Source organism: Nannobrachium achirus, assembly GCF_963921795.1.
Source record: "Nannobrachium achirus genome assembly, chromosome: 5".
Taxonomy (NCBI): Eukaryota; Metazoa; Chordata; class Actinopteri; order Myctophiformes; family Myctophidae; genus Nannobrachium; species Nannobrachium achirus.
The window spans coordinates 19,484,999-19,502,120 of record NC_137814.1 but is presented as its reverse complement, the minus strand read 5'-3'; the positions used below and the strand labels follow the sequence as shown (position 1 = coordinate 19,502,120).

The 17,122-nt window shown below is 42.8% G+C and overlaps 1 protein-coding gene across 1 annotated transcript in view; it reads left to right on the top strand.

Moving 5' to 3' along the window:
* The window catches only part of gpr158b (G protein-coupled receptor 158b), a gene marked incomplete at both ends in the record, with an annotated part of 119,867 nt that overhangs the window by 80,899 nt on the left and 21,846 nt on the right, over nt 1–17,122 (top strand). The window contains 3 exons of the mRNA XM_080725601.1: nt 6,633–6,742; nt 9,631–9,869; nt 14,863–15,001. Coding sequence (XP_080581727.1) covers nt 6,633–6,742; nt 9,631–9,869; nt 14,863–15,001 — 488 coding nt within the window. The remainder of the gene's footprint in view (nt 1–6,632; nt 6,743–9,630; nt 9,870–14,862; nt 15,002–17,122) is intronic.

Sequence of the window (17,122 nt, the reverse complement as noted above, 5' to 3'; positions counted from 1 at the left end):
GAGCACCTGGCAGACAGCAGCACCTGGGGGACAGGGAATGGAGGACACCGTCAGATATGAGCGTCTGCTGGCTGCTCAGTCCTCACACAGGAGGAAATGGAGTGTAATAAAGCTTCATTCCCACCGGACGCCATAAAGATAACGATAACGATATGTCGGCGTTCACATCAGTTATGACGGCTTTATCGTTGTGGTGTGTGGACGCAGCGTGTCACTTTGCGCCACGCTGTGAGCTTGTAGATCTTCTATTTTTGAATAGCCAAGGCACAAATCTTAAAATGACACAGATACTTTCCCGGTTTAAATGATGGCTTAAACGGTGTTACTTCCCCCAGGGCTCTATATTAGTACTGCTAGTTTCCCTCTATACCAAATCTATTTGCTGAAAATATCTGATATACAAGCCCACAACGCATTGCAATGTGATCTTATAGATCTAGATCTTATAAATGTTGTTAAACCCTATAATGTCAGTTTACAAGCTCTTGACAAGCTTTTGGATCTGCTGTTTTCACAGAATGTTTTTTTTTTTTTTTTTGCTGAATGTTCACCCATTATGACGTTCCCAGAATTCACGTGGTTAATTATTTCAAACTGCTTTTCGCTTATACTGTTCTGTTGTTGCTACTGCACGAAGCTCTACCTGTGCTAAATCTCACTATCACACTCACAAGGGTTGTGTCAGATATAGACGTTTAGAAATATTATTACTCAATGTTTTAACAACATTTCAGAAAAGAGCATGTAATGCTGGCCCCAGTTCACCATTATTCTGGATCTACCGACTATTTTCTCTCACACACATCAACTCTCGCAGCATCTTCTGAGCTGTGTCGTTCAGCCATTCGGAACCAGTAGTCGTCTAAGCTAGCGCTTCAAAAACTCTTACATAATCCCTGTTCTTGGGTATAATACAGACTTGGCTTCACACGACCAGCTTGCAAATGGCAGGCCTCTTGGTTGGCTGCAAGGCTTTGATTAGCTATCCTGGAACAAGAGAATAATTAGCTGCTTGCTCGCTGCCTCTGTGCTCAACACATAATCTTGGCCCCGCAGGATGCTTCACGTACGCAGGGTTAAGTGCAGACGCATCGAGAGCCATAATAATGCAGTGATTCACTGATCTGCCGCAAGAACACGTCTGAGGAGGCCTAATGAGATAGATGGAAACTTTTCCAAATTCGGAAACGTCTTTGAGATTGCAAACTAGGCATTTTTAGGTTTAAATACAAAAATCCCTGCGTTCATTCATTGCTTACATGCCATGTATTTAATTGCACATAATGTCGGGGCTATAAATACTCTACGTAATTGCGAGAAATCTCTTCCCAGTTTTTCTTTCTTTCTTTTAGCCTTCTAATATTGACATTCTGTATGTCACAGCTCAGGGATTCTTCCATTTATTACCTTAACATCTCTCTGAGGCAGTGCTTCATGTCGTTCACGAGTACCGTTGTTTTGCATGAGGATTAGAAGAGGGGAAGGGGATCTCAAATGGTTTTACTTGCATAACTTGTGTTATTATCTTGTTTTGTTTTGACATGCACAGTCTGCGGAGCATTTCACAGCAACATTTCCCAGAACATAACTTTATGAGTGAGTGCCAAATAATGCTTCTTGATTCTTGAATCTTTTGTCTTTATGAAAGAGGAACGAGTGCCAGTGTCATCATAATCATTTTAAGAAACCCACGCCTTCTCCTTTCCTCACGAATCTCACGTGACTTTCACGAGGCTTTAGTGCAGCCCTAAATTGGCTGTTGGCTTAGCAAAGCCGGCCACAGATGTTCTCCATTTTGCTGCGGGGGAAGATGGAAAGGGATTGTCGTTGTGTCTGTTGCCTTGGATGATAATAATAAGCGAGGATACTGTACCTGGCATCGCTCAAATGCGTCTGCATCATGCCAGCAGTGATACCAGCTCTAATCTGCAATGTCTCATAATTCATTTTGAGCTTGTAGATCTGCTACTTTTGCTGTTTTTATCCTGAAAAGTGTGAAAACTGTTTTGGACATAATGAGGTTTCCACCCAACAGAGACGATAATAAGATACGGTAATAACTTGGCTATGTGCAGTATTTATTACAAACCGTGCACAAAAAGTAAGGAAACTTGACTTCGGTCCATTATATCTCCTCTTTAATATGACCAATTGGTATTGTGTTTTATATCATTTGTATCGTTGATTAGTCACTTTTGCAATGAGGTACAGCTTATAAGCCTCTGGCAATTTGTGGAATGAGCAACACAGCCAAATGTGTGGTTAGTGCCCCTCCAAAAATGGCCTGGCAGGCCTGAAATACTGTTCTGTTTGTATTCACCTTTGTTGCTTGGTGCATTGAATGATTGCACTCACCCACAGTAATAAGGAAAAAACAACAGTGTCAGGGAAGCCCAAAACAAGAGTGAATGCCAGCAGAAAAGTATCGCAGGCCATTTTGGCAAGTTTTTGGTCGGCGCTACCCACACGTTTGGCTGTGCTGCTCATTCCACGAATGCCCGATGCTTACAAGCTGTACCTTGTTGTAAAGGTGACTAATGAACTATAGAGATGATATAAAACACTATGCCAATTTGTTTTATTAAAGGGGAGATATATATACTATATAATAGACCAAAGTTAAGTTTCCTTACTTTTTGTGCACGGTTTATATGAGGTGATCTATATATGGAATAATCCTGATTGAGGCTACTGTGTGTGTGGGGGTTGTGACTGCACTCACATTTGAAGAGTGTATGTTTTGCTTGAATTATGTAGAACCCATTAGACCACATGACTGAGTTGATTTGAGAAACATCGTCATGTGAGAGAGATGCTAAGTAAAAAGAAAAAGGTGTTCAGTGGAAGTTGCTAAAATCTAACAAAACTTGAAGAGAACCACATTCCAAGTGCAACACAACATCGATCATCCTTTTATATTGACATATGCATGCCTCTCAAGCTTGATGTGTCAAACAGGCTATGACACATCAAGCTTGAGAGGCTGTGACTCACAGCTGTTTTACCGTATAATTATTGAGAATAAAAGTGTGAGAAATGCCATGGTCCATGGTGTCACATCATGGACCATGGCTCTGTTGTGGATCTTGGCCAGCCTGAAGTGACGTCAGTCATCTCTGACAGTGGTTTTCAACCTTTTCAGGCCGCGACCCCCAAAATAATCATATTTTAAAACTGAGGTGGGGCCCCCCATCCTAGCTGACGAGCACTAAGAGACGAGTTGAGGCATTACAAGATGGTTATTGTGAAAATAGCAGATCTACATGCTCACAACGCCTCGGCTATTTTCACAATTTCTGCCTCTAATATTTGACCATTTGGCCAATGTTTAATTTGTCATTTTAGAGATATTAAAAAGTCCTTAAATTGTCGCTTTAGTAATGTGCAGATGCCCTCTATACACTTAAAATTTATGTTGGTTTGTTTACTTTTGAGTGGGAAAACAATGTTGCACATTAAGATAATCATCTGCGGACCCCCAAAAAATCATTTGGCCCACAGGTTGAGCAAACCACTGATCTATTACACATCAGAGGCCCATTGACTGATGAAATAAAAGATACATATTTCAAAAAGTCTCCTGCTGTGATATTCCACTATATAGAAGCCCCTATGTAGGCAGTGCAGATCCTTGGGGTTCATCTTACAATCTATGTATTAATTAGATTATGAGAAATCTCATGTGAAAGTTAGCGTTTTGAAAGCCTGAGGGTGGCTGGTCGTTAGAGGAAAGGTCATGGGATCACTCTAATGGATAAGGTTCATCCTCCGGGGAGCATGAACAACAAATGGCAAGGCAACCCAGCCCATAGAGGATTAGATATGTTATTGGTATAGAGCTACTGTATATATAATATTATCTGGAAGAAGGACTCCCCCGCACACTCATTAAACTGACAGATCAATGACACTTCCCTAAGGACACCTTGCTTAGCCTGAGTCACTGAGGTCAGCATCTCATGTGGGTTTTAGTTTCCTTTATTCATCTATGTCATGAACTACACCATTGGTTCTCAAAGTATGGTCCGGGGACCCCCAGGGAGGTTCCAGGGGGCAAAATGGGTTGATAACAGCTTAGCAATCATTTTAACCACTTTATCCATGTATGTTGGCTATATTCAAAAATAGCAGATCTACAAGCTCACAGTCACTTCATTGGCACGAAAACGTTTGAGAACCACTGAACTACACAAGCGAGCCTGTGCCTCAAGCAATTCAATTCACGTTTTACCTCTAACTGGAGGGATTGGCGTGAATTGCACATTGCACGCACACGCTCCCTAGAGGCCAAGGGAAAAACTGTATTGCCAGCACCACCAGGAGGCTGATTTCCCCCCCAAAAAAACATTTGCTATCACTAGTAGGCTAAAGATTTTGTCCAAACATCACACAAATCGTTACACATAATCACTATAGTCATGTAATCAAGACAGACCTGTATAATGTTTTGTATTTCATACTGATTGGCTAAGATTGACTCCTATACTCCCTGTGAGACCTGCTCGGAGGAGCACATTTTTCTAGTTTGGGAGGAAATTTGTGAACAGACCAAAATACAGATGGACCACGGTTATCCTTATAGCTGCTGATAGCGGGCCTAAAAAACACGGACACAGAAACACAGCCAGATGATAATACATCATCAGGTACATAGCCTATACTGTATGCGTCTACTAGCATTAGACATGCACGTACACGCACACACACGCATGCTCATACAGAACAAAATGAGACAGTACTGATACTCAATCATATACTCATTGCTGATAGATGTACATTCCTGACCTCAATATATTCACTTGTGACAAATCTATCTTATCTTATGTTATTTAAACCTTAACAAATAAACAATACATGTAAAAAAAAGAAAAAAAAAGAAAAACAAGCACAGAATAGCTCTGAATGCATAAACATAACATATTAAGGTTGTTCCACAGAGACGGTGTGTGGGAGAGGGGAGATTACAGCATAATAGGATGGGACAGCCACTGCAGAGGAGGGTCCTGCAGGCATTCCATCCAAATCCAGAAATAATACTCGAGCCCCAAACAGCTACACAGCTCTCTGTGGTAGCTGTCGGTCTATGCAATTTTAAAGTCATTCTATCGGCCTACTCCACAGCCTCCCTACCGTTTTATGTTCCTTCACAAGCCCCAAGGCTTAGATTCTCTACAGCGGAACACTGGAGATGCAGCTTTCTTCACTTATATGCTCCCAAATGATGGAACCCCTCATCTAACCAGATTAGAGAGGCAGGCTGTTGAAATCTTTAAACATTCACACCAACTGTTTCTCTGGTTTTCTTCTTTTAACGCAAAGCACTTCGTTTTTCTAGTTCATTCCTGTTTTGTTAATATTTTAAATATAAAGCACTTTGAGGGCTTGTTTTGTATAAAAGGTTCTTTACAAGTTAAGTATTATTATTATTATTATTATTACCCTTATTATACATGTGCACACAAACAATACGTGTATGCTCTTGTTAATGATTCAGCTTGTGTTGCACGTGTGTCGGTGTGTATTGTGCCTTATCGTTATTGTTATTGGCACTTCACCCCATGCAGCCTACCATATCTCGCCTGTCAGCTCTTTCCTGCAGCAAGGCTGGCATGCCAATAACCACGATAATGCACACCCTCTCGTGTAATATTGCTTAATTATTGTGACCGTAGGTGGCAGTTTACTATCAGAACTGTCACATCTTGACCATAACGCCTGACACTGTGGTTCCCCTGACACATCACTGTGACATCACAGGTGACATCACAGTGATGTCAGATACTCAGAGGAGGGATCTCCATATGGGACAGATCCATGTTGATGACATGACTCCGTGTACAACTACGTGTTGCGTTCTGTCGGTGTTTTGGTGTTTGTCTGTTTTTTGTTTTTGTTTATGTTATATGTGAAAAAATTGATTTGAATGCAAAAATGTAGTATGCCAAAGCAAATTCCTATGTGTATTACACAATGGTTAATAAAGAAATCTGAATCTGAATCTGGAATCTGAAATGACAGGGATTGTATCCCAGATGATGCCCTGTTAGGAGAACCACACTAACAGAATCCATATATGGCCAAGACAGATTGCGCGGCCTCGCTTTTCACCCTTAGGCGTCTTACTGGTTATTATTATTATTATCTACCAGTAAGACTCCCTAATCGGGAGATAAGCGACCATCATAAACAAACTTTAGAAGGCAATCATAGGCAATCAGGAGGGAATATGGGAAATGGGACAGATCCATGTTGATGACATGACTTTAGAGATATACTGTGAACCGCTTTGCGTGATTTTAGGCCAAAATCTGTAGGAGCAGTGTCCAAAGAAGTGGGGTATGTGAGAAATGAGGGGTGGAGGGGTGGAGTTGCCATCCAAGGAGTGTGTGTGCAAAGTTTGGCATGGATAGGGGCAACGGTGGCGGAGAAAAGAGTAGGGGCAAAAGTGTGATGTGATGTGACGGACAGACGGGCAGACGGACTGACAGCCGGTGGCGCTTTTCATAGTAACTTGCGACCTGACGGTCGCAATTAAAATGTCATTATTATCTATTAAAATGTCATTGTTATCTATTAAAATGTCATTATTATCTATTAAAATGTCAATGTTTTGTCCAAACCCTGGTCTTTAGGTCCTGATCCTCTACATGCAGCCCAGTGTGTTTGGCTGCATCCTCCTGAGGTGGGTGCGTCTTCTGGGCTTCGCCACCCTGTACGGCACCGTGGTCCTCAAGCTCTACAGGTAGGCTTCTACATGAACCTTATGGTGACCAACAATGTATGACGCACTCCTTGTTCAAACGGCCGTTACAAAGAGGCATTACAACATGAAAATGAGGAAAATAAAATAAACCGAAGTATCGTCAAATGCGGAGGCGTCAATTGGGTATTGCAAGGTATGGCAGCTGCCATACCTTGGCTACAGGGGAAAAAATAAAATGTACTTCTTAAAATAAATTCATCATGCCCTAAGGTATGGCAACATGAAAGACACCAGTCATGTTGCCATACCTTAGCTTTTGCTGAACTGACGCCACTGTTCAAATGGACAAGATCCTGATGCAAAAAGGACAAGATGTGATATTTATAATACAAGTAGCTTCTCACTCCCTGGCTTATTAATTGTTCTTCATTTCTTACATCCTTCTTTCTGTCTTGACTCTTGTGTCAACTGGTGGTCTGGCATAGACTCACAAGTCAGTCTCTTAATGCTTTGTTAATTAGAAACTGAGAATCATCACCCAGATGACATTTCTAAAACTGGGCGCAGGTATTTAGCAGCCGTTCTCTGATCATGCTGTGAGATAGGCATGTTTAAAATGGAGGGTGCCTGACCCTAACTATGACGCACAATATACATTTCTGCTGAGTTGTGCTAACCCTTTTTATAAGCATACGTTTCATGTTCTGTTCATTAGTGCGATATGATCTGATATGATCAGCTCACAGAGACTTGCTTGAGATAGGTAATCCAAACACATTGATGTTTATGGCGCCATTACGTTACATTCTAATGCATTTTTAAACTTGGATTGATTTGAAATGTCTAGCCGAAAAAATCAAGGAAAATAAAAAAAGGAAATATTGATTTGCCAGCTAAATTCAGACATCCATTACTTAATAAACACAATGACGGCCGGACTACACCAAGGCTTTTCACGCGCGTGCACACAACGAGTTTGGAAAGATCCAATATATATCAATGATAACGGCTACACCGGGCTCACAGACAGCGCGAGCCCCTGATACGCATGCTGTAAAAATAGGATCGGTTCCAGTATTTTGTACACGCGCGTGTGCATTTTGTACGCAGACTCCTCAGGTCTCCTGCACAAATACTCCCCCCTTGGTGTAGCCAGGGGCTTTTCGCACGCGCACGGACAGCGCATGCGTGACTGTGCGCACATTTCCTGGTGTAGTCCGGCCGTGATGTGCTGCCAACATTCAACATTGACTCAATTATTCAGGTACTTTTGGTAAAAAAAATAAAGCTAGGTAAAAACAATACTGTCTAATGCCCTCTCCTCTCCTCTCCTCTCCTCTCCTCTCCTCTCCTCTCCTCTCCTCTCCTCTCCCCTCCCCTCCCCTCTCCTCTCCTCTCCTCCCCTCCCCTCCCCTCCCCTCCCCTCCCCTCCTCTCCTCTCCTCTCCTCTCCTCTCCTCTCCTCTCCTGTGGAGGAATTGAGTTACCCTCTGTTGACCTTTTAAAATGTAAACACAATTAGGCCTATAGCAAGAATATAGCAAGCTCAGTATTCTCAAATGCACTCACAAATGCACTCACACATGCACACACCCACACGTGGACACACAAGTATACATATGCTCTCAAATGTTCTTGCCTACATGTGCTGGCTGACTTCAGGGCTCTTCATGTTCAAGTGTCATTTCCAAACACCCCCCACGCTCCCTCGTGGGCCTTCAAAGCTGAGACCAAAGGTGGGGGGGGGGGGGGGGGGGGGGTCAAAGGCCTTCCTGGAAGCTTTTACAGACAAAATTAGCAATTAGATATCTCCTGGTGTGGTGGCTGGTGGGTGTGCTGAGATGCATTCATCACAGCCTGCATGGTCCGTGCCCGAAAATGGAGGTCACGACGTCCATGCACGGGGGAGTTGCACCGTGAAATCCAGAGTGTCATTTTAACTCTGAGAGCATCCGAATGTAACCGAAGGCACGTTGGTTACTTGTGTACGGTATGTACTTTTGTACTTTTGTTATCTGCCCTGAATTCACAGATAATTGATTCGTTTCTTCTTTCCTGCCTTCACAGTAAATGTAGAATCCAGAAACTGAGAAAGTACATGACGGATTGAAGTTAACAGGGGCCAAGTTTAACAACAGCAAAACAACGTCAAACCGTCTTCAAAGTCTCGCGGGCCAGCCAGGAGCAAGCTGGGGTTTCAACACGAGTCGAGATCAAACGCGCACTCGCAGCACTCCTCGTTTGTGCCCGAGTCTCTTTATCGGGAAATGTTTTAAATAAAAACTTTGAAATATGACTGAATATACATATGACTTTGTGGAGTTGTGTGAGTTTTGCTGGTGTTAAACATCAAGTATTTTCTCCGTTCTTCGATTATTTTTTCAAAACCAAAAAGTCTCCATGAATTCAAGGCATCATATGGGAGTCGTTTTTTTGGTCCCACCCTCTTTTACAGTACACTTTAAGACATAATAAGAAATAATGTGTTGGTAATTAGAGCTAATATATTTTATTAGACAGAAACAAAGACAGAATAGTAGAAAGAGCGAATACATTCTCTGGCACCGTCACCTGCCGCAGAACTGCAGCGGAACTCAGAATAATTGTACAAGCCGTAAATGTAGAAAAAGAAAATGGGATTTGTACTCGGACTGTCTGTGACCCACAAATGGGTCCCTGTATACCCACTGTTTGGGGAAACAGTGGGTATAGACCAGTGGTTCTCAAAGTGGATTCCAGGGACCCTGTGGGTTCCTTTAGGGGGGGGTCTAAATTGACCCTTACTAGTCTGTAACTCTGACAGTGTACAAATGGAACCAATTTGGTTCCATTTGTACACTGTCAGAGTTAAGGGAATACCTTGAAATGTAAAAGTTTGAGAACCACTGGCCTATACCCTCTGTGCTCACTGCTCATGCCCTCCTCCAGGGTGCTGAAGGTGTTCCTGTCGCGCACGGCCCAGAGGACGCCCTACATGACCAGCTGGCGGGTGCTGAGGCTGCTGGCGGTGATCCTGCTGGTGGTGCTGTGGTTCCTGGTGGCGTGGACCTCCGCCGTGTGCCAGAGCCCCCAGCTGAGCCGGGCGCTCATCCACGCGGGCCTCACCCCGGAGGGACTGCAGTTCAGCGTGTGCCTGCTGGACCGCTGGGACTACATGATGGCTGTCGGTGAGCGTGTGTGTCTATACAGCGGGGGTTCCCCAACCTTTTTAGCTCGAGACCAGGGGGGGCAGTCCTGGAACTAAAGGTTCCTACGATTGGCCGCTAGTGTCGCTGTTTTCCCCCCGGCTGGTACCAAATGGAATATGTTCTCCATTGGACGCCATTCATTTTTCCCGAACTTTACATTCAATTTTCTTACCTTAATAAACATAGTCACAAATACTTTATGGTTCCTGTCGCTAGTTTAAAGTCTCCTTTCAATCACCATGATATGCGTTTTGTGATAATATGGTCCCATTTATATTTTATAATTGATGTTAAAGCTGAGTATGCTCATATAGACTGTAGAAAATAGGTCCTGCCCTCCTTCTTCTTCGTCTGCTTTATTTTCGGCAGGCTCAACACATTTACCCAAGTATCCCTGCGGTTGCACGTGACCGTTGGCAGCCAATAGCATTCCAGCTGGGACCATTAAAACAATGATGGCGGCACCCATACAAGGGCAAAAAAAACTTCACTTTCGCTCTGATAGAAACCAATGGGTCACGTGACGGTTCCCACCGTCCATATTTTTACGGTCTATGCTCGAGACCCCCCAAAAAATGTTGACGTTTGCCCCCTGGCACCCAAACTGTTTTCCCTACTTCTTAACAATTTATTCATGGAATTTCTTTGATTTAATTCATTATTTATTAATGAAATTACTAACAAAATACCATGAAAAATGAAATGATAATTGAGAACAAAATACAGGAACTCGCTCGCGACCCATAAAAATTGGTCCGCGACCCACAAATGGGTCCCGACCCACTGCTTGGGAAACAGTGGTGGAAACAGTGTGCGTGCGTGCGTGCGTGCGTGCGTGCGTGCGTGCGTGCGTGCGTGCGTGCGTGCGTGTGTTTTCAGCAGGATGTAAAGTGAAAGGAGTCCTGTTGTTTTCTCTAACAGCCAGAGGGCCCACATTGATGTTTTCTGGAGGTCAGCTGAAGAACAGCTAACGTCATGTGAAGTTTCTCCCTGCTGCTGCAGACGCAGCACCAACAGCTACAGCCTCTCAAATCTGCGCTTTTAATTAGTGTGCTCGCTGGGAGCCCGCACAGTCATGTTGTTCTATTTTTAAGCCAATTAGGCCTATAGAATTATTTAATGCTTTAACTATTGAAAAATAGCAGACATACAAGCTCACAGCGCGGCACCGAGTGCCGCGCTGCAAGCTTGTAGATCTGCTATTTTTTAAAAGTCGTGAAAATGTGTGCACATCTTGGAATATAGGTATTTTTAAAGCAATATTTGTAACTTGAATTTTGCTTCTGAGGGTCCTTGACATGAAAAATAGAATTGGGTCAAAATACTCAAAGACTTGCACAAATGTTCACGATTTCTCAAAAATAGCAGGTCTACAAGCTCGCAGCGCGGCACTCGGTGCCATGCTGTGAGCTTGTATATCTGCAATTTTTCAATAGTTAAAGCATAAAATATTGCGTAATAATGTGTTTCCGGTCTAACTGGTTTAAGTAGGAAGCACAACTGTTTACTGTTTACCGGGTGCACGGCTCGACAGAATTCAATGTTAGGAAAAAAGAACTGCCAGCACTCACAAAACAAGTCCTATTCTGGTACTTTTAATTGATTATATACATGGTACAAGCAGACTGCGACTATTTATTGTTCTCCCCAAAACTTTGGACGGTGCCATGGCATTGGTCCGAAACCTCTTCGTTCCGACAGCCCATTAGTCCGAATCTGAACTAAATTCGGACTAATGAGATGTAGGACTAATGAACTTTCTGACTTATGGGCAGTCCCCTTTTGGACTTCATACTTTTACTTAGTAACTTCATTCACACTTGACGTTAACAACATGAACTCTAGTATTTTTGCGAAATACCAAGTAATTGGTTGAAATAGGCTCTCCAGCCGTGCTGAAATGAGCTTGAGGGCACACCTAGCCGTTAATAGAGGATTTGAGAACGGATTAATTACATTAGAAATATCATCAGTTTGCATGGGAGCTTCACAAATGTAGTAGCTAAATCTGGCCGATCTGACCCGGTCATCAAATTATTGGCTTAGAAATGCAACAAAAACTAAAAAATCTCTATGATTTTAAGGAATAAATTGGCCTCCTGTGTTAACTGTCCTGTGTTAACTGTGCATAGCTGAATAGGATGGGGTGGTTCTACGCACCTATATTTTAACATCAGTTATTATGGTGGTACTTGGAGAGACACATATTTTCTGAGGTGGTACTTGGCGTAAAAAGGTTGAGAACCACTGCAGTCGTTTGTTTTAATTACAGTATATAGTATATCTAAAACCTGAATGTCAACAAACATTATTATCTGCAAGTGTATACTATACAGTAGCAGTGTTGCAGTGGATTTTCCCTTTTCTTAATGACTGTTAAGCTCTAGGGAGCATTCACCTGCACCTGCTTCTTTCAGGTGTGTGCACGCTATTTTGTGCAGCATGCACATTTTCTCACAGTAAATAATTATGGCCTGCTGTTTCCTCATCACCTCCCTAACTGTATGAATCTGGGCTGGGCGGCATGACCTTAAGCTTAGGGAGTAGCTTGGATGTGTCAACAAACTCAGCAGAGGGACTCTCACTGGGGAGACGTCACTGCAGGGACAGGCAGGGCTGACATGGTGCTGCCAGATTAGGAACTCTGCTGGGCCCGTCACTGTGTAGTCGTCAAATATCATGCTGGCTCTCCCGCATGGGAAAGGACCATAGACTGTAGAAATATATGAGTGATTGTGACATTTGGTGACCATTGGTTTCTCCAGACCCGTTTTTAGTGTTGCCCGATCCCGATCACGTGATCGGATCGGCCGCCGATATGGTTATTTTTATAAGATCGGAGATCGGGAAAAAAATATCGAGATTCTTTTTTTTTTTTTTTTTCAAAAAAATATGTTCTGGGAGTAGTGAAAGTTACAGGTATGCCTTGCCAAAAGATCGGATCGGGAAAGATCGGGATCGAATCGGAAGCAATAATATTTGATCGGGATCGAATCGGGAGCAAAAAAACGTGATCGGGGCATCCCTACCCGTTTTGTTACTCTAATCAGCGAATAATGGCTGCGAGTGCTAGCCTGCCTTGGCCAGACTACCGTAAATCCCCAATCCCCATTTTGCGCAATAAACGCCTGTTTCAAATAAGCGCCAGGTTCGTATGAGCGCCCGGGCCGTTATTTGCAATTAATATTATCCTTATTAGGTTTTATGTAAGAGCCCCGGCTATTATTTGTTTGGTATTATTTGCTATTTATTTAACTTATTAACTGGTCATTTATGTTGCATGGCAGTGGTGCGCTGAAAACAGCAAATCTACAAGCTCACAGCAGTGCTGTGACAGCACGTTGCAACCAACGCACCGCACTTGTTGTGTGGTGCTACGGGTCATAATTGCATAACGGTAACAGCAAATCTACAAGCTCACAGCCCTGTGGACAGACACTTAGTTCTAACCAAATGTAGGCTATATGGTGCCCAGCCCAGTGCTGCGCTACCATGACGCGCAGGGCGCACTGTCTGTGCGTCGGGGAACAGATTGCCAAAGCAGGACACCAAAAAAAGAGAGAGGGAAAAAAAGAAAAGGAGTCTGCTGCTCTCTGCGCACTGACCATCATTCATTACTGTCTAAAACGTTGCTACAATGCAAAGTTTGCTTGAGTAGGCTACTTTAATGGCAAAACGTTGTGATGGAGAAAGACTGGCCAATAAAGGCCAGCTGGATCAGAATAACTCATTACCTACTGTTGCTGCCTCTTGTTATCCAGTCCGCATTTTGAAGAAGTAATCCATTATTTTGAGGTGCAAGGGGAATGCAGAAGGCTTAATCATAATGCAATACCATAATGGTTTAATGTCAGGATAGTGGAGCTGTTCAGTGGTCATGTCAGCGAGTCCAGTCAGAGCACCAGCTGCAGGACTTCTGCGCTAATTGGGTCGTTGACTCGTTGACTATGATGCGTCTTTGCTGGCATGGGGTAATAGATTATTTTGGAGAAAGATTCCCTTAGTATAAATATAGTATATATATTTTTTTAAAAGGCTTTCATACACTCTTGATATTTTTTAAATGAGGTTTGGTCTAATAGATCGCAATGTGCTATTTTCTGGGTGTTCATAACAATTAAAATAATAATAATAATAATTATAACATTTATTATAACATTTTGATTATTACCCCTATTATATAGTTTAAGAAAGAAAAATTAACCAAATAATGGCCCAGTGCTGGCCAGTGCCAAAATAAATAAAAGCCTGTTACCAATAGCCGCCTGGTCTCTTTTAAGCGCCCGGGGTCCGACCCCATTTTGCGAAATAAACGCCCGGGCTACTAATTGGGGATTTACGGTATATACTAATGCAGCTAACTAACTTTGTTTTAACATGGGTGGATTGTCTGGCTGAGCTAGGCTATGCGAGTGCAAGGGTTGTTTCGGTCTCCATTTGAACAACGGGTTAAACATGCGTTTTCAACTTGCACCGCTGCTGACTGGCACCATTCCAGAGTAGGCCGGCACCTGTATTTTTTAGATTAAACATTGGAACATGAATAAACATTATATTTCTGTTTGGCTTAGACCAGTGGTTCTCAAAGTGAATTCCAGGGACTCTGTGGGTTCCTTTAGGGGGGTCTAAATTGACCCTTACAAGTCTGTAACTCTGACAGTGTACAAATGGAACCAAATGAACCCTAACGGGTCCATTTGGTTCCATTTGTACACGGTCAGAGTTAAGGGAAGACCTTGAAATTTGAAAGTTTGAGAACCACTGGCTATTATGACACACAACAAATATAAAAAAATAATTGATAATGACCGGTACCAATAATCAAAAATAAATAATGTAGTATGGCCAAAATAAGCCAAATTGTATTTATTTTATTGTATGCTAATTTTATGTAACAAAATTGTGACAGGCCTCGTTCTAACCCACGTGCTACTGTACTGTTTGCCTTCTGCTTCCCTTGTGCCACTTCCAGCTGAGTTCCTGTTCCTGCTGTGGGGCGTGTACCTCTGTTACGCCGTCCGCACCGTGCCCTCAGCCTTCCACGAGCCGCGCTACATGGCCGTGGCCATCTACAATGAGCTGCTCATATCCGCCATCTTCCACAGCATCAGGTGGGTCATACGGCACAGGGTGGTTTTCAACCCTTCTCGCGTCAAGGACCATTATTTATTCGGCATTTGAGCCACGGACCACCATTTGATGACATTTATCCTCTCAGACCCAAAATCTATCAAATATCTTGGACCCCCAACAAAACCAAATAGACCCATAAGGGTCCATTTGGTTACATTTTACATTCTCTCAAAAGATAAAGCTCCATTTGGTTACCAACTCTCCATCATAGCTGGAGACTACCTGGGACCTAGCCTTGTAAACCAGATTCGAACAGAAGATGGGAGGAGTCAGTTTACTGGGCTACCTGGGACCCCCTAGAGGACCACTGGTGGTCCCCAGACCACTGGTTGAGAACAACTGATACGGTACATAGGCTATACTGCAGTGGTTTGTCAACAAAGTTAACTTAGCTGTCTATGCGCAGGAGGAAGGAATACTCGTGACTCGTGAAAGGAATAGGCCTATCACTTTGATCATCCTTTACTGACAAGATGGCGATAATGATAATCATAATAGTCTGTAGAATGCTCTCTCCTCAATGCGTTGTTGTGACTGTTCAAGCGTTGTGAATGAGCAGTGAACGTTATACTGTGTACGAACATTTCCTTTCTTTACTTTGAGGGACCTTCTGTTTGGTCCAGCACCGATTGTTTGAAGTAATGTGGGGATGTGCACATGCTGCTTATTTTTTATTACATATAATTACACATGTTCCTTACACAAGACTATTGCACAAAACTAGTGAAAATAGCTGATCTACAAGCACACAACGTCTCGCACCTTGTAGAAAGATCCCTCCATGAGGGAAGGAGAGAAAAAGAGTGTCAAGAACGAGTCTCCCTCTTTCCCGATGGTGTTGCCTCAGATGGATGTGGTTTTGGGTTTAGTTTTAGGCATAGTTTCTGTGAGGTCAACCTCTTGAACCCCATTGCCCCCGCCGGCGGGGGCAAAAGGTGTTGACCCCTGAACAGCTGTCAATAAATGTCAATAAATCAATAGAGACCAAATCAAACTCCAATTTCTTTGTTGAATATTGTTACAGTGGTCCTACAGCATAGTAATCAGTTGCCATTGTACTTTTCATCCATACATTACTCATATTACAGTATTATTACTACTTATTGTTACTTGTTTTTATCATTTTTCACCCTATACTTTAACATTACTAATATTACAGCACTACTCTCACTAAAACATGTGTAGAGTTTACATAGTTTGGAATATATTCATACAATTTGGCCTATCAATTGATGACTCCTTGGTGAACAATTTCTCTATTCACTATATATGTTTTCAATGAGGTCTTGAGGCTCATTCACTATTCAGAAGGCACATTTTCCATAGGCGGAGGTCTTATTCAATCATCTTTTCCTAGCTAAATGATCACAGCAGGACAATTTGGTAAGAGAAATGTGATGTTTTACACTGCATGTGTGGATTTTCAGGGGTTAGCTGACATTTAGTGGGTCAAGAGTAGCCACAATCATTGTAGTTTTGTGTCCACAACTGTTCCAATTTGGGCATACATTTTAGGCGGATTTTTCCCCTGGACCCCCCTGGGGCTTGGTCAGAGTTGACGTCAATGTAGCCTGACAGCGCATTGCGGGTTCGAGTCCCATTCCCGACGATCTTTGCTGCATGTCTCTACCCATCTCTCTGTCCCTGTTTTTCTTTTTCTTTTTTTAATGTTTAGGCATAGTTTTTTGTGAGTTTAATGTTAGGGCTAAGGTTAGGGATGGGCATACCGGTAGGTATAATATTAGGAATGGCACAGGCAGACATACAGTATACAGAGACAGACACAGACATGTCGACGCCCCTTAGGTGCTACGCCATGAAAACCCACCCGACATTTCTTGGAAGGATTATCTGGGCTCCATGAAAGTCTTATGAATAGATGTCACAGGTACGAGGGTGTCAGTTGACTTTGACGCTGGTATCACCACAGGCTGTTGTTTATAACCGGCTTAGAAAGAGAGATATTTCTCTGTTAGTCTGGGGATTATTAGTGCTGGGACTTGTCAGGTGAAAGACAGAGTGTGCCTCCACCGCTGTCATCAGACAAATGAACCTTGTCAGCCTACAGTACAAGCTCACAAACATTTAATGATTTTGAA